Below are 24,544 nucleotides of genomic sequence, written 5' to 3'. Positions count from 1 at the left end.
AGCCATCTCTGTGATTGTATTAACACCTCCAGACCATCCCACACTATTTTAAATCTTCAATTATGGAAGGAGTGAAAAGGAGTCATTACGCAGCAGCTCTTCTGGTGAGTTGCCTTGCCTTAAAGCAGGGGTCCCCAACCTCTGGTGAGTGGCGGGCAAGTAAGGAAGCTTTGGTCTGCTGCTCCCCATTGCTCACATTACCGCCCAAATCACCAACCTCTCCCCAAACCCTGGTCCGTGGAAAAAGTGTCTTCCATGAAACAAGTCCCTGCTGTCAAAAAGGTTGGGGAGCGCTGCCTTACAGGATTAAAACAAGAAAAGCGAAACCTTTTTAACCAGAGCCCCAATCTGATGCAGACTGCACAAACCTGATGAGTTTCAGGAAGTTTTCAGAGAAGACAGTCACCATAAGAGAAAACCAGTTTTTTTAATGTTCAAAGCTCTCCCATGTTTTTAGCGGGTGCCAATGGTCACCTGCCACACTCGCACCAGGTTGTCTGTGTAGCCAGCAAACAGAGTCTGCAAGGGAGGAATGACAGGTTAAGTCAGAGCCATGGAATTCTACAGTCCTGCTAGTGCAACAAAGATGGCCCTTCTTTTTAGTCACCCACTATTCACGGGTGATTATGTATTCCTAGAGGAAGCAACAGCTGGCAGTAAGCACTCACAGGTTTGTAAAATGGCCAGGTTAATCAAGGTCTTAATTGAAGACAGGTAACCACTGCCCCACGGACCACAATCTTCCTACTGACGCTGTGTCAGTAAAATGACAATAAGCAATCATTTTACTTATGTCAAAGACACTGGTTTTGTAAATGGCTGACGAGCAGAAAGTGAGAAAGGTTAAAAGCTGAATCACCTGAGGACAGACCCACTTACCTGGCCATCAGCAGACCAGGCCAGAGAGGTACACTGAGGCGGCTCTGCCTTACTGCTGGTACTGATAACTTCTTGCTTCAATTCATCTACAATGATTTTGCCCTCCAAGTCCTGGGGAAGGGGTAAAACCAGGGTGAGGACACTCAACACTTCAGTGCCACTCTCAAAAGCCTCTTTCATCTGTAATTCAGTAATTCTCAAAAGAGAATGATTTTTTTGCCCCCTTGGGGACAGTTGCTGAGGCTGAGTAAATTGCTACACTTGGTCATCCTTCTTTTTTAGTAGGCAAAGATCTCCCACCACTGCAAATCCCAATCCCAAGAAGCTTTACTCATTCTTCTCAGGTATCCACTGGCAGTGTGATGGTTCAGTTGTTCAGGAAGTTCAAATCCCACCAGTGAGCCAGATGACACACTGGGAAATAACATTGCCGGGGCTTGCAGAGCCAGGTATCTGGCCTCAACTGCAGCCCACACTCACCCAGATCTTGATGCTAGGGCCCGTAGCAGCACAGAGCCAGTAGCGGTTGGGACTGAAGCACAGGGCATTGATGATGTCCCCACCATCTAGCGTGTAAAGGTGCTTGCCTTCATTGAGGTCCCACAACATGGCCTGGCCATCCTGGGTGGACAAGGAACGAGTCAGGGCAATGTGACTTCTTCCGGATGTTAATCCCACCCACCTTGTCTCAAGATTCTGCCTTAATTCTTAACTGCTTATCACAGTACCCTGACCTCCCAAAAGCCAACTTCTCAAGTATCAACATTTATCTCTGTATGCTTTTCCTTTAATACATGACACCTCACTAACCCTATCAAGAGTCTCTGACAACTTCAAAATGCATCACTATAAGCTCCCAAAACACAGGATCCTAATCTCATCAGCAGCTTTAAGAAACCAGCTTCACAGAAAAGGGTATACCGTATCTATGTCATTTTCAGAATGTTCTTCAGAAACATTTACTCTTAAATTGCTATTGCATTATCTTAGGTATTCTAAGTCACTGTCCCCCACTGAGTAGGAGACTCCTGGCCTCTGAATACCTTGCCTCCAGAAGCACAGAGGGATCCATCTGGAGAGACGGTCACAGTGTTCAGGTAGCCTGTGTGGCCAATGTGATTGGTCTTCAGCTTACAGTTTGCTAAGTTCCATACCTGAAATTGTGGGTCATAGGTGAAGAACCTGGCCTGGGGATCCATCAGGGTCAAGAGGGCTCAGCTCAAATAAAAGGCATGGCACTGTGCTTAAAAGTATTCCTAGATAGGATAGCCAATTTCCAGTCTATCAGTAACAAAAAAAGGTCAAAGAATCTGTCTTGGCCACCTAAGGACAATGAGGATTGAAACTGGAAAAAAAAAAAAAAGCTTTCTGTGTTGCCATCTTACAAGGGACTCTGGGTTCCCAATTAGCTACTTCAGACCAAATGTCAAAATTTAATGGCCTGTAATGAGAAAATATCAAAAAGGAAATGGTCAGTTGAGGAACAAAGCTTTCAGAGTGACCAACTGGGAGGCAGTGGGAACACATTCTGGTTGGTAAAGGCCTTACACCCTGGGTCCAAGCTCACCTTGACCAGCTTGTCCCAGCCACAGGAGACAATAATGGGATTGCTGCTGTTGGGCGAGAAGCGGACGCAAGACACCCACTCTGAGTGGCTCTCATCCTGCAAAGGATGGAAAGGAAACGATAAACTGTCTTGTCCCATGAAACTCTAGACCCCCACCCCTCCCCTCAGTTACATGGGATGTTATGTTGACAGTCTTGTATTCATACCTTCAGAACCCAAACCTTTAAGATTGACAGAACCCCTTTAGGTTCCAGATGAGGCTTGAAATCACCGTATAAAGGCACCATGAAGAAGGGTGGGAGAAAAGTGTTCAACATGTGCTCCCTACACGTGCCTTCACTTTACCTGGACAGTATATTTGCATACACCCAGAGTATTCCATAGCTTGATGGTTTTATCTCGGGAGCCAGAGACAATCTGTCGGTTGTCAGAAGAGAAGGCCACACTCAGCACATCCTTGGTATGGCCTACAAATCGGCGCGTGGTAGTGCCCCTGAGAGGAAGGACGTGGTTACGCTCTAGACCAACTTTGCAAACATTCTTACACAGACTGTTTCCCTGGCCTGGTTCCTCTCCCAGTGGAGTGGCATCACTCACACAACCCTGGACATGGCTTTGATAACAGCAGACCCTTGGCCGAGAATATGCCAGAGAATCCCTTCAGAATTGCAGGACATGTCCTCACTCCCATGTGGGGATTGGCTGACAATGTCACCTCTCATCACCAGGATCCTCCGTTATGCCTGACCATCCAAAGACTGAGCTACCAGCACACAACACGGTCAAACTTTGCCTACTCCCAAGTGCAATATCTGATAAAACTGCTCAACCAGACCACTCCTCAGCAATTCTCTATAACATTAAAAACAAGGAGGGTGGCCAAGCAACCACAACTATCTTCTCCAGGTATTCTCTGCCTTATAGTTCCCACAATGAACCCAATCACCCCTGGGAAACCACTTCCAGATATTATCTACCTCATTTCTACCCAGCTTTCCCCCAGTGCCCCAGAGCAGCTACTTGCGTTGTGAGATCCCAGAGGCGAAGGGTTCCATCCCAGGAGCCTGAGAGGGCAAACTGGCCATCTGAGGAGATGACCACGTCACTAACGAAGTGGGAGTGACCCCGAAGAGCACGCTGTGGGATACCGTAGTTGGTCTCATCTCTGGTCAGCTTCCACATGATGATGGTCTTGTCTAAGGGCAGGTAAAACAGAAAAGAAAACCCAGTGAGAAACCCCACAGCCCACCCTCTAACCTACTGGATAATGCCTCAAGGTGACTGGTGGGCTCACAAGATAAATTAAGGGCATTTAGGGGGTAGGGGAACTACAGACTATGAGTGCAGTTACTAGCCAAATCCAAGTGACTCTATTCAAGAGTCAAGTAGAGCTAAGTGGTACCCTGAGAATTTAACTCAGGTGTGTGAAACTTTACCAGGTTATGGATGCCCCTTTTGGAGATTCAGACCAATACAACATTTATTTTAAGTATATTCTGAGATCTAATGCATGAACACAGCAGCCTGGGTGTGGGAAGACTAGCTGTGGGCCTCCAGAGACTACTGCTGAGGGCTGCAAGAAGTGCTGGAATTAGGAGTCACTTTAGGCGCTACAGGACTGCATGCTTTCCCTGCAACGTGTTCCACTCAACAAGCTTTCCTAGTAAGTGCCAGACAAGATCCTAGCCTTAGATGATCCATTTTTAAATAGCGTGGGCGCAAACGCAAGGCACAAGAAGTCTCCAAACGCAACCAGGTACACAGTGAATAAGAAAAACCCAGAGCAGAATGGGCAGACGCGGGTTAGCCGTTGAGACTGGTGTCACGAGGTTCTCCGTGGAGTCCCCCCACTTCCCACCGAGTAGACGGCCGGGCGGCAGCTCAGAAACAGCCTCTGGGTTTCAGCATGGGCACTCAGATGGCATGTTGGGATCATCACCGCGCCGCCCGACCCGTAGGCTCCTGGGCACACAGCCACACACGCGGGTTAGTGGGCCAGAGATTTTTAAAAAGCCCCCAAACCGTGCAACCCTCCCGGCAGCCATCCGTGTTTCGGAGTCTGCAAAGTGGGGACGCCTCACGGGTTTGACCGTGCTGACACCTAGGCACGGGTCAACTCACGCCCCACCTCGCGGCCCACGGGCGCAGTCATGCGACGCGCGCAACGCCCCCTACCCCTCCATCCTCTACCTGGCACCTCAGCCGTACCTCGAGAGGCGGACAGTATCATGTCCGGGAACTGGGGAGTGGTAGCGATCTGGGTCACCCAGCCGTTGTGGCCCTTGAGGGTGCCACGAAGGGTCATCTGTTCAGTCATGACGGCGGCGGGTGCGGGTGTCGCCGCAGCGACAAGGATGGAACTGGATGGCTCGGAGAGACGACCCACACACACACGTTCCCGCCGCGGCCCTGCGGAGAAAAAGAACGAGCAGCTCCGAGCCGGAACCGGAAATATCCGCCCTCTCGAGCAAAATGGCGCCCTCCTATAATTCACTTCTGCTCAGGATGGTGGCGCCGTGTAGTGCGCGGTGGGATGTAAAATAATAAGACCTCATGGTCTCCTCCGCCGCGCAACATAATTTGGCAACACCTTACAAATACATTCCGAAACCAACACGCCCGAGTATTTAAAAAAGGCTCCTCACGGTTGGGGCATGAGGTCTAAGAAGCGGAAGAAAGTGCACGGCCCATTCCCATAAGGATCGCCTAGCGTCTTCACTGTCCCTACGTGGCTCAGCGTGAACCCCGCCCTTTCCGCTTGGTGGCTTGGAGGGCAACGGAGAGGGAGCGTAATTTCGTGGGCGCAACTGTGAGTAACGGTGGGCAATGTGAAAAATACGGTATTAAATTTTAAAAATAAACTGTGCTCAGGTGAACTATTAAACCCTAACAGATTTCCTTGCGCGCGGGGCGGGGGCAGCTCGTCCCTCAAGAGATTGATGCTCTGATGGTTTTGGTTGAGGAACTCCATGCCCGGAAAGACTTAGTCCACCCAGGACTAAGGCAGGAATGGGTCACGGAGCGGAAAACCGGGGATGAAGGAAAAATCAGTCTGTGGGCTTCTGGACAGTAGCCCGCTCCCGCCTAGGCAGAAACTGAAAGGCCCCAAGAGGAAGGACCTCCGGGTTCTGACTTCTCGGTACTCAGGCCAAACCACTCACAGAAAGGTGAGGGGTTTGCGGGTCCAGGCGTGCTCAAGTATTTCATTCCTGTTTGTAACATGTATTAACTTTATTTTCTCATCTGTGAAATGAGATTGGGAATAATAGTACCTACCTCACATGGTGTGGAGAGTAAATGGGTTAAGATAGGTAAAACGCCCAGAAAAAATGCCTGGCAGAGTAAATGCACGCAACTTAGTGAGCACCTCTTGGGTACCAGCCCCTATTTTAGGTCTTGGGAATACAGCTGTGAACAAGATAAAACGTATGTGTTTCTTTGTTGTTTTTTGAGTTTACATCCGATGGGATGGGGAGAAGAGAGCTCGAGGGGGAGATTTTAACACCGACAGGAAGATGTGGGAGAAAGCCCTGAGAATTTATGGGGGGGATAATGTTCCAATTGGAGGGAAGAGTCAGTGCAAAAGTACAGAGCTGGAGCGTTGGAGGCCGTGGGGACCAAAACAATGAGATGGAGGTGGGGGGCGGTCGACAGAGGGCCTCGCAGTCTGGGGGAAGGACCTTGGAAAGCCGTGCTAGAACGCCTGCCTTTGGGAAAAAAGGCGAGGGGCAATGGCAAAGCTGCTGTGGGTTATGGCCACTCAAGTGGGCGAAGAAGGCCAGAATCCGTCCCTGAGGGCAGCTACTCTCCTGGTCCCTTGCAGACCCCTGCCTTCCTCCGCAGCCATGCTGGGCTCCTCCATAGCCTAACAACTATCCTTTAAGGCTTCCAGGCTTGTACATCACCTGACTCCATGGCGCCCCCAACTGGCTATCCTGTCGCTTTTCCAACACTGAACTCTACCCCCACCCACGTGTTTTGTTTTTCCTGTGGTCCTGGTAGACCCTTGCGTTTACTCATCCCAGTATCCAGCTCGCTGCGCACGACCCCCGCCATGCCTGCCCCCCACTGGGCGCTCAGCACAGCGGAGAGGTGAGCGATTCTTTGTCATCTCAGTGTGGAATGTGAGATGTGTTGCCCTCAGGAACACTGGCTCCTCCACCTCCTACCTGCACTCTCCAAAGACGCCATCACTCAATCACATTATTACATTTTTTCCCCTCGAGAAACCTCATTCGGCTCCCTGTTTCTTGAACTTGACCGGGGTGCCCCTGTGGAATCTGCATCCCTGAGGTAGGACACCAGGAGACTAGGTTTAAAAGGGGCCAGCCAGGCCCTTCATGCCAGCTCAAAGATGGGACCTTTCTGTAACACTAGGCTCTTTTCCAGAAGCCTCCCAGACAATCCCTGCCCTCCCGGGTTCCCCAGCCCACCTCTGCCCAGCCCCTCCCAAGTCCTCCTTGCCCTGCCTCTGGGCCGAGACCCTTGAAGGTACCTTTCCCAACCCGCAGGCTTCTCCCCACACTTGTCTCTACTCTTGAGATGATTCTCGCAGTGCTGCCTCCTATGGGGCCAAGGAGGGAATTCAAGGTTTTGCCCTGGAGCCCACCAGGACTAAGCCAGTGATGCCAGCGCAGGAGAGAGAGAAATGGGATGTAGTGGAATTTCCTGTCAACCAGAGACCCTGCAGGATTCAGGCTTTCCACTTCAGAGTTTTCCTCCAACCACCACCTGGCCTATCCTTTCTTGGAGGGTAGGCCAACAGGCCACAATGCCACTGAAAGACAATCTTTAGCCGAAGGAGGCCTTGCCCCAGCCCTGGGGACGCTGGGGACCTCTGGCAGTAGCTCTGGCAGGGGCGGGGGTTGGGGTGGAGCAGCCTTTCCTGCCCAGCCCCAGCTGCAGTTGAGCCCCATCCACGCCCGCTTCCCTCAAGGGCATCTGTGGCTCCCTGCTGGGCATCCAGGTCCTCGCTTGGCCCGGTTAGGGTCCACCTGGTCTCCTCACTCCTCTCAAGTAGGAATCTGTAGGTTCACTCTCGGTTAGCAAAGGGAGCCTGGCCCCTTCCAGCAGAGTGATGTCCCTCCGCTGCTGGACAGTTTGAGAATCAGCTGTGCCTTTCACAACAAAGTCTACTAACTACCCCAGCCAGGTTGGGCCGGGCCTCCAGGCCTCTTCCTTCTCACCCAGGGCATCTTTTCTCCAACCTCAGGGAGGTGGAAGCCTGCTCTCACCTGCCCTTTGGGGAAGATTCAGCTCTCCTCCAAGCCACCTTCCCACTTCTCCAGGCCGCCCACGCCCTATAGGCAGAACTGGTCCTGGCCCCGAGTTTAGTGTTGTCTCACCCACTTATCATCTGAGCCCCTGGGCTGCCCCATCTTTCCCGTCCCGACGGGCACCACCTCCATTCCACACAAGGTAAGAATCCCACGGAAGAAATTGGAGAGGCTCTTCTAAGGAAGTCTGTCTCACTATTTCTTTTCTGAAGGGAGCCCCCAGGACCCACACAGCTGGAAAGAGCCCCTTAGGCTTCTTGCCAGAGGCCCATGATCTCCAGGAGCAGAGGCCTCCATCCCCTCCTGCCAGCATTCAAGAGGTGAGAGAGGTCTTCCCTTGAATGCTGAGGTGAGGGCTTCTGTAGGTGCTGGGTAAGGGACTGAGGGAAAGGTGTGTGGCCAGGACCAGAGGGCCTGCTGACTGCCAGCCCTGGGCAGGCGGTTTCCCTTCATTTTACTGTCCTGCTGATTCAGTGTGGTTGGTTCTGGCATGCCTCATACTCTGTTGCTGTGATTACATTGGCCCTCGCTTGCTCCTCCAACTCATCAGTTCTCTCCCACACAGAACACACATTGTTCTTCTGCCTGGAAGGCCCACCATGTCTAACCTCCCTTTTCTTAGTTAAATCTAAGCTTCCTTCAGGTCTCAGCTCCGGTTGCCACATCTGGGAAGCCCTCTGTGACCCTCAGATGTAGGTCAGGCTCCTTTTATTTCATGCTGTCATAGTGGTGGTGCAGTGTTTGTTGGGTCTCGTCTCCTCTGAGTGCCCTAAGGACAGGGACTAGGCTGTTTCTGCTCACATGTTGCATTCCCAGCACCTGGTAGAGGGTTTGGTATGAGGAAGGTTCTAATCTTGGTGGCCAGCCTCACAGGCTGAGTAGTTAGGGGCAAGTAGTTAAAGGGAGGGCGCTCCGGGCAGAGCGATCAGCTTGGGGGAGGAGGTGTGCAAGTGGTTTGCATGCACAAGTTTGGGAGTGATGGTTTCAAGGAAAGTAGAGTGAAACCCAAGGTGGGCAGGGAACCCTAGTGCTTTTGTCCTGAAACCCAGGACAGTCTCTTTAGGATTATCTCATCCCTCCTGCCTAGCCTTGATTTTACTGAAAGGCATCTGTAGTCAGAGTGAAGGCTAGGTTGGAGGAGTAAGACTAGAAACAAGTAGAGTTCAGAAGTTGGACAGGAGGGTCTCCTAGAGGATCATGAGAGTCTTACAAAGGAAAGGACAGAGGACTTAACCAAAGGCCTTACGAGTGAGGGGTTGACCATCTCTTCCAATCCATCTCTACCCTGCTTCCTTTACTCCAGGGTCTAGAGTTGGGTTCTGTATACAGAAGCTATTTAATGATTGAGGCCTAAAGAATTAAGTTCAAAAAGGCTGGAGACAAGGAAATGTGAGACTGTAATTATAGGTTCTGTTCCATTCTTCCTAGTGAGAGGTGGGGATGTAGCATTAAATCAATGCTGGGAACAGATCTTACAAAGAAATCACATGCCATTTTTTAATGTCTCTTGAAAAAGATTCCTTGTCCATCTTAGTCAGTAATCTGAGGTCTAACAGTCGCCCAGAAAGCTGCTAAGGCATTCTGTTGGGTCTTCCCTGTGAGAGGGACTGTGGGATTCCCCAGGGCCTGGGTGCTTTACCAGATGTGCAGAGTCAGAGGCTATGAAAGTGGGCATGATCTGGTCAGGTGGCTATATTCCAGGCAGGACTATAAGAAATGCCAGCAGAAGGCAAGCTTCTTGCCTTGTTAAAGGATTTAAAGCAGCATTAGGTGGTAGGGAGAAACAAAAGGTGACCCAAGGTGCCTGTTCTCAGCTTTTTACCAGGAAGAGGATATCATATGAACCAGGGTCAGGAGATTATGTTGAAATGGAACGTTGAGGCTAGCTAGCTCACTACAGGATATGAGAGCTGAGGAGACAGCCCTCAGCTCTCATAACCCTTCCCTGCTCACACCTGGGTTAAACAGCCAAGAGCCTGCTAAGAAATTCCATGCTTTGCTACAGAGGGAGAGAAGGGATTTTATATGCCTAGGAAATGGTAGACAAAAATGGGGGTGTGACCTCCAGGGATCCTCTTGCAGGCCACCTGGATCCCCATTTATCTTTGCAGGGGCCCTGCTAGATGCCAAGTGGAATTGTCAACCAGAAGGCTCTGACCAACTCTGGATCTGAATCCTTTAGGATGGGGGAAAAGGCAAGGAAGGCCTAAGCATGAACCTCAGTTAGTGAGATAGATATGGAGGAATGAACCTCCCTGTTCTTTAAGGCTATATCTAATTCAAATCCCTGAGGTATCCATTTTCCTCCCTTTTTGGAAGGAGGATAGTTGGGGAGAAGAGTAGCAGGTCTCCTAGTAACAGGAGCCTTGTGGCATCTCCTCCTGTACTTCCCACATGCACAGATGGGCTGTTTCCCCAAGCCCCAGATTCTCATACTATACCTCTGAGGACTCTGGTTTGTGGGCAAACACTATCATTAAAAGTTAAATTTATCATTACCTTTAGCTCTCACAGTCTCCTCTTCAGCCCTGTTATTCTTAGGATCTCTCACTTCATCATCTCTCTTTAACACTGCCAGTACACACTGCTTTCCCTTCCAGGACTCCAAGACCTCCTCACCACCTTCTGTCAGGATCTAGTGTGAAAGGAGAAAGGGAAGAACCTACTTACCTGCTTTAATACTAGGTTCTGCTCCTCATCCCATTTTCAAAAAGTCAGGCACCAAATAAAACCTTGTTTATACTTACACTCCTGTTTTGAGGTTCTAGCCCCAGCTCTTTTTGGGACGGGGGTAATGGTTTTTTTTTAGCTGCTTTTCACTAGAGTTCTCCCCTGTCACGTCTCTTACACGTGATCCACATGGATCGCAACTGTAACCGGCTCAAGGCCATTTTGGTCAGATTTATAAAAAAAAAAAAAGCTGCCTTTTCTCCTTTTATACCTAAAAATATCACCTTACAGCCGTCTCTCTCCTGATTGAGAAAAGAAAGTTGTCTTACTTCTCCTTTTTCTTCTTCCCTTTGGACTTTACTACTCCTGAGGGTCCTAGGAAGGACCAGAATTCAACCTGCCTTTTTTGTATAGAACTGTACAGTTCAACATGATTTGACAGCCACTAGCCATATATGACTATTTAAAATTAATTAAAATTAAATACAATGAAAAATTCGGTTCCTGAGTTGCACTAGCCACGTTTCAAGAGCTCAAGTCATATGTAGCCAGTGGTACCTCTACTATATTGCACAGCACAGATTTAGAACACTTCCATCATTGCAGAAAGTCCTTTTAGAGCTGGTATAGAGGGCTAGTGTCCCTGTCTCCCCCTTTTTGTAATCCTATTTTATCAGTCAATAAATATTTGTGATAACTTCACTGTTACAGGATAGCTTTCAAAGGTGGTCAGGGATCAGGGGTGGGAAACAGCATAGAATCTCTTGGTCCTATAAAGGTTTCAGAAGGCAAGGCATAGGGGCCAGAGGTTGATGGCCAATCTAAGGAGGAGCCTTAGATTTTAAGGAAGTGCTTTAAGGGCTGATGGTATATAACATGTATCAGCCCAGGGCTTCTCCCACTCTGACAGGAACAGAGAGGCTCTGGTCTTACCTGTAAGTTCTGAATAATACTTAAAAAAACAAAATAAACAATTGCCCTATGGCCCTGCTGAAACTAAGGAATAGCTGAAGTGATTGCCTTTTCTTACTAATTGTTTCTAGATTTTAATTTCATATACTGCTTTATCTGTTTTAGTCCTTGATGGCAGTGATGTAGGCAGCTCTAATGTTTACAGAAGGCCTGTTGACCCTGCCACCTGTATGCCAAGAGCTGGGAGAAGTGGGGGTCATATCAATTAATCCACTGATGCGAAGGCTACATTTAATAAAATTCCAGATAGGTGAGGCTGTTCTTCCACTGAACACTTTTGAACACCTGTGCTAGGCACTGGCTATAGGGCCTAAGTGAGGCTAGTAATGGCACGTCTGTAGATACGACCACTTTTCCCTGAGACTAGACAAGTGGTTCTCAACCAGGGATGCTTTTGCACCACCCCTCCCCAAGACATCTGGCAAGGTCTGGAGACATCTGTGGCTGTCACAATGCTGGAGGAGTGCTACATAACACCTAGTGGGTAGAGTCCATGGATGCTACTAAGCATCCTGGAATGCACAGGACATCCCCCGCGCCCCAAAGCAAAGAACTACCTCACTCAAAATGTCAAGAGTGCTGAGGCTGAGAAACCCTGGTCTAGACCACAACATGGATCAGTTCTTCGTGCCAAGACTAATCATGCGGTCCAGGGTCAGAAGGATAGTAAGTAAGGCTAACAAGACTAATCATGCAGTCCAGGGTCAGAAGGATAGTAAGTAAGGCTAACAAGTGTCTGATAAATTGGGAAAGAAAAAAATTAGGAGTCAGTGCAACAGTGACCTCCATAAAGCTGAAGGGCAGGTATAACTGGAGTGTGTTTAACTGCACTAGAATGCTAAGAGCTACGGTCATGGTGCAATTGGAGTTCAGGATTTCAGATGTGTAGCAAGTCTGTGAAGATGAGGTCCAGGGTACAAGGAGCAAGTTTAAACAGTCTGACTTGTGATACAGCAGTCAACAGCTGAACCTAGTAGGGAAGACATTCAAACACATGAGCGTCTGGTGCATATAGATATCAGTTTTTCTCAATGTTTTTGTAACCCACACCTTTACCTTCCATATACCTTAACATCTCACATTCTGTCTCCTTCAATGTTATTTAAAATTTCAAAATTAAGTTTCATGATTAAAATTAATCAAAGCAATGGTAATTCTGGAAGGCAAAAATTTATTCAGATGATGTAATAACCATGTCACTATTAAGCCTTAACTTTTCTTTCCTGGATGGTGTAGAAGATGCAACAAAACACAAGCTGCTTTGACAGCGCTCTTGCAGTGTTTTCTCCCACAGTTAAGTTATACCAAAAAAAAAAGCTTTTAAGATATAAGGAGAAAATGGAATAATGAATGGATTAAAGTCTGAAAGTTTCTAGTCAAAACAATCAGACTTTGAGTTCCACAAACTCCTCCTTAAGTTTTTCCAGTGAGGATTGAACATCAGTGCGAAACATTCTTCCCCAAAGCTACTGCAGGTAGGTTTCAAGAGCAAGGTCAAGAACACATCACCCAAAATAGTTTTAGATTCCCTTCCTTCCTTCCTTTTCCTTCCTTCCTTCTCTCTTTCTTCCTTTCCTGGAAATAACATTCATGTATCCTATTCTCTAAAGATTGGCCAAGAAAATTAAGACATTTTTAGCATGAGTTTGCTATCTGTAGCTAGATTTTTGGCAAGTACTTACAGTATTTCATAATGAGCAGTGATGTTGGTGTTTGCCCCTTGACATTTCAGGATCAATGTATTTTAAGCTTCAATGTGTTAAATTATGCTTGAAGTTTTAATTTTTGAAGTTTTAAAGTACAGATTCTTTATCACTGGTGTCCCAAAATCAGTTCTGTCCATAAATTCAGCTGAACTAAGTTCTCTGACAACCAAGGAACCTCAGTATATGACAGAAAACACTCTCAACAGCATTCAGATCTTCGAAAACCAAGGCAAACTGGGATCAAATGTACTATTTTTCACAACAGTTATGCTGACAGCAAGGCTTAAGATTTCCAGTAGATAATGGGCAGACTGATGGAAGTCGATTCTTGGTGGTGACTGCTGCAGTACATCTTTCTTTTTTAAAATAAATTTATTTATTTATTTATTTTTGGCTGTGTTGGGTCTTTGTTGCTGTGCCCAGGCCTTCTCTAGTTGCGGTGAGCAGGGGCTACTCTTCTTCATTGCGGTGTGCAGGCTTCCCACTGCGGTGGCTTCTCTTTTTTTTTTTTTAATTTATTTTTTATTTTTTTTAAATATTTATTGAAGTATAGTTGCTTTACAATGTTATGTTTTGGGGTTTTTTTGTGTGTGTGTGTGTTTTTTTTTGTTTTAATTATTATTTATTTTATTTATTTATTTTTGGCTGTGTTGGGTCTTCGTTTCTCTGCGAGGGCTTTCTCTAGTTGTGGCAAGTGGGGGCCACTCTTCATCGCGGTGCGCGGGCCTCTCACCATCGCGGCCTCTCTTGTTGCCGGTCAGGCTCCAGACGTGCAGGCTCAGCAGTTGTGGCTCACGGGCCCAGTTGCTCCGCGGCATGTGGGATCCTCCCAGACCAGGGCTCGAACCCTTGTGCCCTGCATCGGCAGGCAGACTCTCAACCACTGCGCCACCAGGGAAGCCCGGTGGCTTCTCTTGTTGCGGAGCACAGGCTCTAGGCGCGCAGGCTTCAGTAGCTGTGGCACACGGGCTCAGCAGTTGTGGCTCATGGGCTCTAGAGCACAGGCTCAGTAGTTGTGGCACACGGGCTTAGTTGCTCCGCGGCATGTGGGATCTTCCCAGACCAGGGCTCAAACCCATGTCCCCTGCATTGGCAGGCAGATTCTTAACCACTGCGCCACCAGGGAAGCCCTGCAGTACATCTTGAATGCCAGTTTTCTTGAATTTTTGACAAAGACCCATATCTAAAACATGCCATTGCTGTAGCACTACCAACATATACTCCTATACTTTTTTTCTTCCAACTAAGTTCATTTCATACAACTTCAAAAATATTGTCTTTAGTGCTGGCTTACTGAAAAAAGCACATCCACAGTTTTTAAAGCCTTATTCTGAACATAAGCAAAGCACAATTTTCTTCATCAGCAGATTAATCTCAACTAATAGCAAAGAAGGATGAACTGTTTTTTTTAAAACCTGACGTTTGATATGCTCAGTCAATGAATTCAGAGTTCAGACGCAGAAGTCGATGAAGAAATTCTGGAATTCCTCAATTTCCTCTCAAATTTGTGGCAGCATTTGGAATGCAAGGTTTCACAAGTTTCTCCATTTTTTTCTCCTTTGCAATTAAAAGGGCTATTTAATAGTAAGCTTTCATTGCCTTTGAAGATTCCTGTTAATATTCCAATACTGTCCAATCTTAAAACTGCAGAGAATTGTGCTTTGCAGAATACTGTTTTTAGTGGTATAACTTTAACAGTGTTTGGCATGTGTCACTGCCCAACACTTTCAGATAACTCAGCTGAAGAAGTTGACCCTATCTTCTGCATCATACATAAATCCATACTTGATAAAAGCCTCAAAAAATGTTTGGCTGCCATCTTTAGCTACCTCAAAGGAGAAAACAGAAAAACAAGGAGTACTGATGATGGAAGCATCTGGTCCCCCTTGCAGAGCGATGAATGATTTTATCAGCGGCAGCTGGGTGGCAGGGCAATACAGGCATCCAGTTATGCCTGAGCCTCAACAAGTGAAATCTTTGTTCATTTGCTTTTTTTTTTGTTTTTGTTTTTGTTTTTAATTTTTTGGCTGCATTGGGTCTTCCTTGCTGCACACAGGCTCTCTCTAGTTACAGAGAGCAAAGGCTACTCTTAGATGCAGTGCGCGGGCCTCTTATTGCAGTGGCCCCCCTTGTTGGGGAGCACGGGCTCTAGGCGTGTGGGCTTCAGTAGTTGTGGCACGTGGGCCTAGCCACTCCACAGCATGTGGGATCTTCCCAGACCAGGGATCGAACCTGTGTCCCCTGCATTGGCAGGCAGATTCTTAACCACTGCGCCACCAGGGAAGTCCCCATTTGCTTTTTATACACCTGTCTGCCGCCTAAAACCTGACATCGTTTAATGGTGCCCTTGGTCAATCTAAATGATCTTATTTTCATAATCCTCTGATTCTAGCTTGAAGAGTCAAGACGAACTCTAACTCATGGGATGGACAAAATGGAAGATGTAAATAAGTAAACTTTTCAGAGCTAAAAAGCCTCTTCTTATACAAAATTAAACTTTAAGGAATAGCAGTATAAATGGCACCATATCCACAACAAACATCTCTGGGTATCCAACTAATTATACACCTCATTGACAACAGGCCTTACTCTGAATGATTCTTGCTCCATCTTTGTATTCCCACCAACCAAGGAGTTCTTTCCAATTTATTTCTTATATTATGAAAAATTAAATCTTTTTTTCTTTTTAACATTATAATACTAAATATGATTTTATAAATGGTAACTCTCCCCATACCCTGCAATGCTGATACAATGTGTGAAGGGAGGGGGAGAGAATGCCTTTCTTTTCTATTCCTGAAAATCACTGAGCTATTCCTTGAGTCTATGAGTAACAACTCCCGACTTATAGCCCCTAAAGCTAAAAAAGCTTGATCACCTCCAAAGTAAGATTAAAATTTTGTTGAATTAGTAGCCGACAAGAGAGAATTTAACGTAACCAGAACTGTGTGGTGGCTAATGTATAGCATATTAAATAAACCATTATATAAAAATAGTTCCATATAATGTTAACTATTATTGTGAGAGTTTTGTATACTACGATTCTAAATCATGCTACTGTAAGGTGCATGTTTACCAATGAAAGGAAGTGACAAAACTATAAACTGTAGAAAGAATGAAAGAATATGTCAGTTAATAACAGTTTACACATAGCCTACATAATTTTTACGCCTTCAGTGTTAACTCCTATGTATGTTTGGTAACACCATCAACCTAAGTTCTGGTATATGTTTGAAAATAAAAGTTTTATTTATTTTTTAAATATTACATATTTTGAAAGGGATTATCTCCAATTTGTTTAACTTGGTTTTGCTGTTTATACTTACTAAGGTGCTTTATAAATAACTTCTGAGGTTTCAAATGAGAGTCAGCTGGCCTCCCCAGATGAAAAGACCACCTCTTTTCTCTTGTCTAAATTGGCTTTCAATTAAAATTTTGGTTTCAAAATCCCTTCTAGAAAATCCTAGCAGAGGAATGAAAGGTTACCTCCTCTCCTCAGCTTCAATGTACCAAAACCCAGAAATATAGGACATAGTTTCTTCTATAAGCAAACTTAATTATTACCCTGGGGGGAAAGCATGGTAGTAGGGTTTATCCTTAAATCATATTAATATGATGGAATTAGCAGTGGTTTGTAGTGAAGATTTGTGTCTTAACTGTGCACTTGCCAATAGTTACTGTGAAACGGCGGGGGGGGGGTGGGGGTGGTGGTGATGATATTATCTAATATATAATGCCTGTAGGGCAGTGTTCTGTTTGTGTTTTGAAACCAAGTATACACCTGTGTACATATAATTTAAAAGTTTCATAAAACAATACTTACTTACCCTTACAGTGCTCCCGTGCACTCTGATATTTTCTGTTTCATTTAAAAATAATGCTGGGCATAATCCATTTATTTTAAGACCCACTAATTGGTCAAAATCTATGGTTTGAAAACCACTGCTGTAGAAGAACATGAGGAAATACATTTTATAAACTGTAAAGCACTACTAAGATGTGAGCAGCTGCTATTGATTATAAGACTTTTATGGACTTGAAGACAACCTCTCCCTCCTTGGGTATTGCTAGGAGTCACATCCATCTAGGCTTTTTGACAGTATTCATGCTGTCATTGAGACAATTTTCTAATACTCAGATCAGGCCTAGAAAGCAAGGTATTAACCAAATCAGAACCCAAAGAAATGAAAGGAAACTAGAGGAAAGTCAAACTAAAGAAACATCTGTTTAGCACTTTATGGTTTATAAAATACTTTCACATATATGATCTCTTTTCATCTTAACAAGCCTAGGGGAAAAGTAAAGCTAAGAGGTTGAGACTTGCCCAAGATGAGACAGTAAATGGCAGAGCCAGGTCATCTGATCCTAAATCCTTAACTTCTTCCACTCTGATAAAATGCCAGGTAAGGAAAGTGATCAGGCCAAGAGGTTTATTCTGATCCATCGAAGATGTTTATGCCCTCTGCCTTTCTCTACAGGGAAAATGGGTCCTACTGAAGGTGGGAAAGTGACCCCAGACTTTGGGAGGGTGGGTGTGTCCAGTTGCTCTTCTTAGTCCAGGAATCACACCTGGCTTTTTGGTCTAACCAGTATTAGTCCTCTGTTTTGACGCTGCTTGTGCTGACGTCCTGAATGTCTGTTATCTACAAGTACTGTGGCTTTCCATTCCTATGTATTAGGGATCCCCGAGTCTTGGTCAGGTATAGACTCAGGACTCACATCAGAGGGAAATTAAGTACTGGGGGTGGGGGTGGGGTCTGTCACTTATACCCCCTTATACTTCGGTAGATTGAAAGGGAGTAACAACAGTGGTCAGCTCCCAGTTACTGTCTTTTGTCTTTACTCAGTTTCCTCTGGGGAAGCCAGTCAGCCTCAGCCAATGTCTCCTCCCTCCACATATGCCCATCTCTCTCCACCCTGTGCCCCAGCCCTCACCGAAGAGGCTCAACTACCAAGTCCCCAGCTCCCCTGGTTTCTCCTCCACTCCCTTCAAATCCCCACATTCCCTCATGCCGCTCACCTTGTACTCCTGCACCACTTCCTCCATTGGCACCACGCTGTGCTGTTTGTGGCTCCCGGATTCTCGGCACACCACACAGATGGCCTCGTTGTCCACCTCACAGAATAGTTTCAGAGCTTCTTGGTGTTTGGAGCAGATGCCCTGATCATTCCCCTGGCTCCCTCGATTAGGAGTGGGGCACATCTGGCGAATTATCTGGACCCTGTTGGCCAGCTGCAAGTTGAGACGAAAGCTGCGACTCGTAAAGCTCTTTTGGCATTGGGGGCAGGTGAACTGCCGTGGATGGGCTGGGGGAGGAGGCCGGTGAGTGTCAGGATACAGCTCTTGGGCGTCCTCATCGTATTCTTCCAATATCTCCTCCTCTTCTTCTGGGTAGACGTCAGCTCTCAGGTCATGTCTCACGCCTCCCAGGTAATAGTCCGTATCCTCCTCTTCTTCCTCCTGGTCCCACACATAATCCACGTCGTCCCAATCCCTTACGCCACCGTCACCGTCCCAGAGTTCATCACCCTCTTGGTCCTGGAGCAACTCCTCGTCAGCATTCCCCTGGTATACAACCTCTCGAATGGAGTTGCCCCATCCACCGATGGCCCCCACCGCCTCGTCGTCCTCCTCCCATTCATCTTCCTCTTCGTCCCTGACTTCCTCATCATCTTCCTTGCCCCACAGCTGCGTCACACACCCTCGGCAGAAGTTATGCCCGCAGCCAATGGACACGGGATCCTTGAAGTAATCCAGGCAGATGGCGCACACCGCTTCCTCCTGAAGTGTCTGCAAGGCGTTGGGAGCAGCGGCATAGCCAGCCATCTTAACGCGCTGCCGGTTGGTATGGATGCGTCAGCTCACAGCTGAGAAGCAGGGGACACACCTGCAGGCCTGCCTCCAAGCTACGCTGGTGATCCAAAGCTGTCCCCAACCCTGCTCTGCCTACTCGGGCCCTCAGAGAAGCCTTGCTCCACTCTCTCAGACTCTCCCCAGCTTTAAGTGCGAAAGCCCCAGGCCCGAACTCACAGCTGCCCTCGGAAGGCAGTGGGGGTGGAACCAGGCTGCGGCCCCCACTTCCCTTCGAAACTCAGCGTGCAAACTCAGCTCTCTCCACGTTTCTCGCCTCCCTCCCGGTTTGCCTGACCCGGCGGCGTCCACCTCAGGCGTCCACCTCAGAAGCCGGCGCTCCTCACCCCGCCCTCCCGGTTTGCCTGACCCGGCGGCGTCCACCTCAGGCGTCCACCTCAGAAGCCGGCGCTCCTCACCCCGCCCTCCCGCTTTGCCTGACCCGGCGGCGTCCACCTCAGGCGTCCACCTCAGAAGCCGGCGCTCCTCACCCCGCCAGAGGTGACCGAAAATGACGTAGGCGCGTTAACCCACACTCGAGAGGGGGCGGACTGGGCGGATGGAGGGCCACCTCTCTATGGTTTCCCCCGGCGACGCGCCCCCCGGAAACCCCTGCAGCCCATCCAGCCGCCTCAGACAGGAAAGACGGCCTGGTCAGAATGGGTGGAGGCTGCGAGAGAATCAGTTTAAGCCACTGAGCGCCCTAATCAGCCAGACGCAGAGGGTCCAACAGCCGCTCAGAAAACCCCGTCCCCAGATGGACCCAAAAGGGTGGGGACTGCGGTGGCCGACCTCTGGTGCTCTCGTGCACTTCCGGCCCCTCTACCCAGAGGCCTTTGTGGTAGGGAGGATTCTATCTTCACTGCTGCAGCGCTCGAGGGCGTGGTCTGTAGCAACCTGGTGGGATCGAGCTCGCTGCGCAGTTGGGTGGCGGTGAGCTCAAAGAATCTCGCGTGAAGACTTGGGTGCTTCCAACTTTCCTCAGACCAATTCACCCCTTTCTTGCTGCCTGCCCTCAGCAGGCACCAACTTCGCCTGTGGATCTTTTTACCTCCATCTATAATCCTTCCATTAACCATCCATGCATGCATCCACCCGCCCAAATAACCATTCATTTTTCATCCATCCCTCTCTCTCCATCCATCCATCATATGCATGCATAACCCATCCATCCATTTATCCATCCACTTTCATCTATCCACGTTATAGGAACAAAAAAATGAGTAAGGCATGATTGTTCCTTCAAGGAGTATAGAGTTATAGGCGAGCGGTCGTCCTTCACTGAAGGTTCACAAGGTTTATTTTTTTCTTTTTTTAACTTGACCCTCAGTAAGAAGTACATTGCACATATTTATCCAATGCAGACTTGCACATATATGACAGAAACAAAACTGGGGGAAATTGTTCGTTTCCTTAGGGCGTTCAAGTCACTCTGGTATGTTCTGTTTTACTTCAATAAGATGCTGTTCAACACCCATTGGAGTGATTGCACCCCTCAATAATTGGTCACTTTGGTTTGAGGAACTCCACCTGCCCTAATGGAAACTTCAACGAGCCCTGGATCCCTTCCTTTCCCTCTCTGGGCCCAAACTTGGACTCTAAGTCCCACAGAGCAAGAATGGTAAACGTGCTATTCAACACTGTACACATAGCTAGCTCCTCTGTCATAGTGCTGAACATATAGCGAGTACTCCCTACATATCTGCTGAGTAAATAAATGAAACCCAACAAATTGCTACCATCAAGTCCTGCTGGTTTTTATCTCCTCAAATCTAGGTCTTCTCTATCTCTGTTCCTTCCAGCCTACATCTGACCCCATCAGCTTCCAAATGGACAAGAAGTTTCCTGAAGGGTCACTTGGCCTCATTTAAGTCCATCTTTCAGCCACCAGTACCATTCACCTGAAATGAAAGTCTGACACACTCAAGCCAAGCTGTTGCCTCTGTGTCTTTGGGCATGTTGTTCACTCACCTAGAAGGCTCTCACCTCACTGCTTCACTTGGATATAATCCCTAATTAACCTTCAGGTCTCTGCTCAGGCATAATCCCCTGAAGGAGACTCTTCCCTGAGGCTGGCACCAGGCTGTGTTCAGACCCCAACTCTGTCACTCTCTGTATGACCTTGGATTAGTTTCTTAACATCCCTGTGCTGCACTTTCCCCATCTGCAACATAAAGATGATATAGTAACACACACGTCCTGGGTTGTTGTGAAGTTGGATTAATTGTAGAATGGTTTGAACAGTGCCCACTGGAGTTATCTTTTTATCCTCATCACCTGCCACTATATTCCTTTCCTGTAGTAGATAAGCCTTAGAAGAAACTCTCCCTTATCTCCTATTCTCTCCCACTTTGAGTAGGGTCAAGTGATTTGAACGCTGAGGGGAAAAATAATATGCCATGTGTCATCCTAGGTTTTTTTTTTTTTTTCTTTTTTCTGGCCACAGTGCTCGGGATCTTAGTTCCCTGGACAGGGATCGAACCCGTGCCCCCATGTAGTAGAAGCTCAGAGTCTTAACCACTGGACCACCAGGGAAGTCCCTGTCATGTGAGTGGTTCTGAGAGCCTTTTGTCTGGAGAGGGAGGGAGTTGAAACCCAGGTCTGACCTGCCTAAGGTGGGACACCTATTGGTGGTGTTTTTGTTAGAAAACTAGCAAGTAAACTCCCATATACAATCTGGGAACCATCCTGGAGGTCATTCATGACTGACCCTGAGAAGCCACGGGGAAAATATGAGCAATGAGAACTGGAATTGAGTTTCAAGGCTGGAATACTTCCCCATCTCTGAATGCAGGTTCTCCCCTGCACGTGGAAGCGGGTGGGCAAAGAGCTGGGGAGCAGACCAAGGGAAGAGGGGGCTGCTTATAAAAGCAAGTTCCTGCTTGCCCCAGGGAGCAGAGTCCAGGTGGGAAGGAGAGCTGGAGAAAGAGCAAAGGGGAATGAGGGGAAGAAGATGGTGGGAGAAGGCTTGTGGGATCATCCTGAAGGAACTGTTGAGACTTAAAAGGAACATACAGTGGACACCCATTATCAAGAACACCTAGGTGGGGGCTTCCCTGGTGACGCAGTGGTTGAGAGTCTGCCTGCCAATGCAGGGGACACGGGTTCAGGCCCTGGCCTGGGGGTATCCCACATGCCGCGGAGCAACTAAGCCCGTGAGCCACAACCACTGAGGCTGTGCGTCTGGAGCCTGTGCTCCGCAACGAGAGGCCGCGACAGTGAGAGGCCCGCGCACCGCGATGAAGAGTGGCCCCCACTTGCCGCAACTAGAGAAAGCCCTCGCACAGAAACGAAGACCCAACACAGCCAAAAATAAAAAAAAAATAATAAAAAAAAGAATACCTAGGTGAATAAAGACCTGTAAAGTTCAATACCTATTTTATCTTCTTTTTCCTCTGAATTACGTCTCCTCAAATCCAAGTGGCAGCTGGGAAAGGGGCTTTGTTTAGATTCCCTCAGGTTGTGAGGCTTAGCTGTTATTTATCAGGGTATACGGGAGGCTTGGTTTTAAGCCCTCTTGCAAATTCCACATCCCCAGCAACCAGGCACACTCTTCTATTCATAGGAAGACTGCTAGCCTTCTCCTGAACTCAGCTGGGAGCTGGGGGTTGTTGGAGTAGACCATTTGGCACACACAGGGCCTCAGGTGCCATTGTCCCAGGGGCACTGGGAAAACAGCTGCAGCGGAGGGCACTCAGGAACAAGGGCTCAGCAATGGTGGTGGCTGCCAGTGCATTTTTCTCAGGACTCTGATTTCAGAAAATTTATCCATGGAAACTTACATCAGCCTTTTCAGGCTGAAGAACCGCACACAACTGCAGATGATTAAATTCCAGTTTATGCTGACGAGGCAGGTACTTGTCACAAAGACACTGGGGACCACTTATCAGAGGTACCAGAGAGGCAGTCTAGCACGGTCTTGGTCACACAGGGGTTGGCAAATCTGGCCCTCAGTTTCTTTTTTTTAATTTAATTTTTATTTTTTTAAAATTTATTTTTATTTGTTTATTTATTTATGGCTGTGTTGGGTCTTCGTTTCTCTGCGAGGGCTTTCTCTAGTTGCGGCAAGCGGGGGCCACTCTTCATCATGGTGCGCCGGCCTCTCACTATCGCGGCCTCTCTTGTTGGGAGCACAGGCTCCAGACGCACAGGCTCAGTAATTGTGGCTCACGGGCCCAGTTGCTCCGCGGCATGTGGGATCCTCCCAGACCAGGGCTCGAACCCGTGTCCCCTGCATTGGCAGGCAGACTCTCAACCACTGCGCCACCAGGGAAGCTCCCTCAGTTTCTTTTTGTAAGGCCCAAGAGCAAGGAACAACTTTTAAAGTTTAAAGGGGTTGTAAAAAAAGAAAACAAAGGTGAACATTAGGACAGAGACTGTATGTGGCCACAAAAGTCCAAAATATCTACTATCTGACACTTTACAGGAAAAGTGTACTGACGCCTGTGCTAGGAGGCTGGAATGGAGGACCTCCAGAATGCCTTCTGATGTTACAATTCTGGCTTGTTTCTCCCCTCTGGGTTCAAGACTCAGGCTTGTCCCCAACACCCTAGCACTCTCTCCTTCCCGTCAGATTCCAGAGGTCCTGGCTGGACAGAGTGAGTATGACCAGTGGGTCAGCCTTGCTTTTCCTTAACTCAGGCCCAGCTTCTCCACTGCCCCTGCTGCAGTGCAGATAGCTCTGGCTTCCTGGGTCTCTTACCTGTCCTGACTCTGTCACTGTGGAGCAAAGGTGCCTGGAGGGGCTAGGAAGTTAGAGGAGAAAAAAAAGACCAGCCCAGGGCTGGGCCTTTCAGTTGGCCTTTGTCGTATGTTCCCATCTGGCCAGGCCCTGGCTGCCTGGCTATGTCCTGCATTATTCATCATGGTACTCAGGGCAGGGATGGCCAGGTCTCCAGGATTCTGGAAGGCCTTGGGGGAGGGCAGGCATGGCTGGAACAGTGGGGGTAACTGGGGGAGTGAGGCTGCGTCGAAGATGGCTTGTAAGACAGGCTTGCCATTTGGTGAGTTTGGATTCTAATGTTATTCACTGAATAACCATCATTCATTATTATTCATTAATGAATTCCTTCATTCATCTGACACATAATCACAAAGCACCAGGCCACACTGAGCAGCCAGAGATTCTGCTCTGAATGTAGTGGCCCCTGAAAAGTTGTGGTTTGGGACAGGACTCCTGAGTGAGTGGTCAGCATGTGAGATTTGTGCAAAGGGGGGTGCGGAGGATATCAGGGTGGCCTGAGGCCTTGAAGTCTGGACTCTACCCACAGGGTGAGCGAGGGGTGGGTCTTCGGGTGGAGATCCCACAATTCTGAGCCACAGCCAGGCCGGTCTGGCTGACAGAGGGAAGCAATTCCCATGAGAGGTCTGTGGCAGTGCCCTCAGGACACAAAGTCAGTGCCCTGCTGGGTAGGAAGGCTGTTGCCTCAGGTCTCTGAGGGAAGAGCCCTTGCAAAGCTGCCATCCCACCCCTGCCAGATTCGCATGCCCCTTCTCTGCTTCCAAGGGCACTCAGAGCCCTCCTTACTTGCCTTCCTCTCTCTGTCTACTCCTGAGACTGTGGTAGCTGTTGGGGCCGCTGAGGGGAACACTCAGGGCTAAGATGAACTCCCTCTGCGGTTGC

General features: G+C 48.1%; 2 protein-coding genes, 1 long non-coding RNA gene and 2 other non-coding genes across 6 annotated transcripts; 1 reads left to right on the top strand and 4 right to left on the bottom strand.

Annotated features, from left to right (window-relative positions):
* Positions 1 to 412: 412 nt before the first annotated feature.
* On the bottom strand, positions 413 to 5,110 carry RACK1 (receptor for activated C kinase 1). The gene is made up of 9 exons (XM_007173493.2): positions 5,092 to 5,110; positions 4,655 to 4,855; positions 3,471 to 3,642; positions 2,792 to 2,939; positions 2,447 to 2,542; positions 1,923 to 2,033; positions 1,360 to 1,500; positions 880 to 990; positions 413 to 519 (listed from the first exon to the last, which is right to left on the bottom strand). Exons 2-9 carry the CDS (start codon positions 4,761 to 4,763, stop codon positions 454 to 456), a joined length of 954 nt encoding a protein of 317 aa, XP_007173555.1. The 5' UTR covers positions 4,764 to 4,855; positions 5,092 to 5,110; the 3' UTR covers positions 413 to 453.
* Positions 3,100 to 3,178, bottom strand: LOC114236642 (small nucleolar RNA SNORD96 family). Its single transcript, XR_003622538.1, has one exon. It is a non-coding gene; the product is annotated as a small nucleolar RNA SNORD96 family (small nucleolar RNA).
* LOC114236638 (small nucleolar RNA SNORD95) lies at positions 4,324 to 4,391 on the bottom strand. Its single transcript, XR_003622534.1, has one exon. It is a non-coding gene; the product is annotated as a small nucleolar RNA SNORD95 (small nucleolar RNA).
* LOC130707415 (uncharacterized) lies at positions 4,907 to 20,659 on the top strand. Its single transcript, XR_009007312.1, has 2 exons — positions 4,907 to 5,255; positions 18,760 to 20,659. It is a non-coding gene; the product is annotated as an uncharacterized LOC130707415 (long non-coding RNA).
* Positions 14,559 to 18,897, bottom strand: TRIM52 (tripartite motif containing 52). Of its 2 annotated transcripts, none has more exons than XM_007173492.3 (2): positions 18,091 to 18,897; positions 14,559 to 14,627 (listed from the first exon to the last, which is right to left on the bottom strand). In XM_007173492.3, the coding sequence occupies exons 1-2, from the start codon at positions 18,895 to 18,897 to the stop codon at positions 14,559 to 14,561; spliced, it is 876 nt and encodes a 291-aa protein (XP_007173554.2). The 2 variants fall into 2 exon arrangements, with proteins under 2 accessions (XP_007173554.2, XP_028020113.1); XM_028164312.2 differs by lacking the exon at positions 14,559 to 14,627 and adding an exon at positions 14,720 to 14,832.
* Positions 20,660 to 24,544: the final 3,885 nt, after the last annotated feature.

This window comes from Balaenoptera acutorostrata, chromosome 2 (assembly GCF_949987535.1).
Source record: "Balaenoptera acutorostrata chromosome 2, mBalAcu1.1, whole genome shotgun sequence".
NCBI lineage: Eukaryota > Metazoa > Chordata > Mammalia > Artiodactyla > Balaenopteridae > Balaenoptera > Balaenoptera acutorostrata.
Note: the sequence above shows the minus strand (reverse complement) of the source record. Positions and strands in the feature narration are given on the sequence as shown.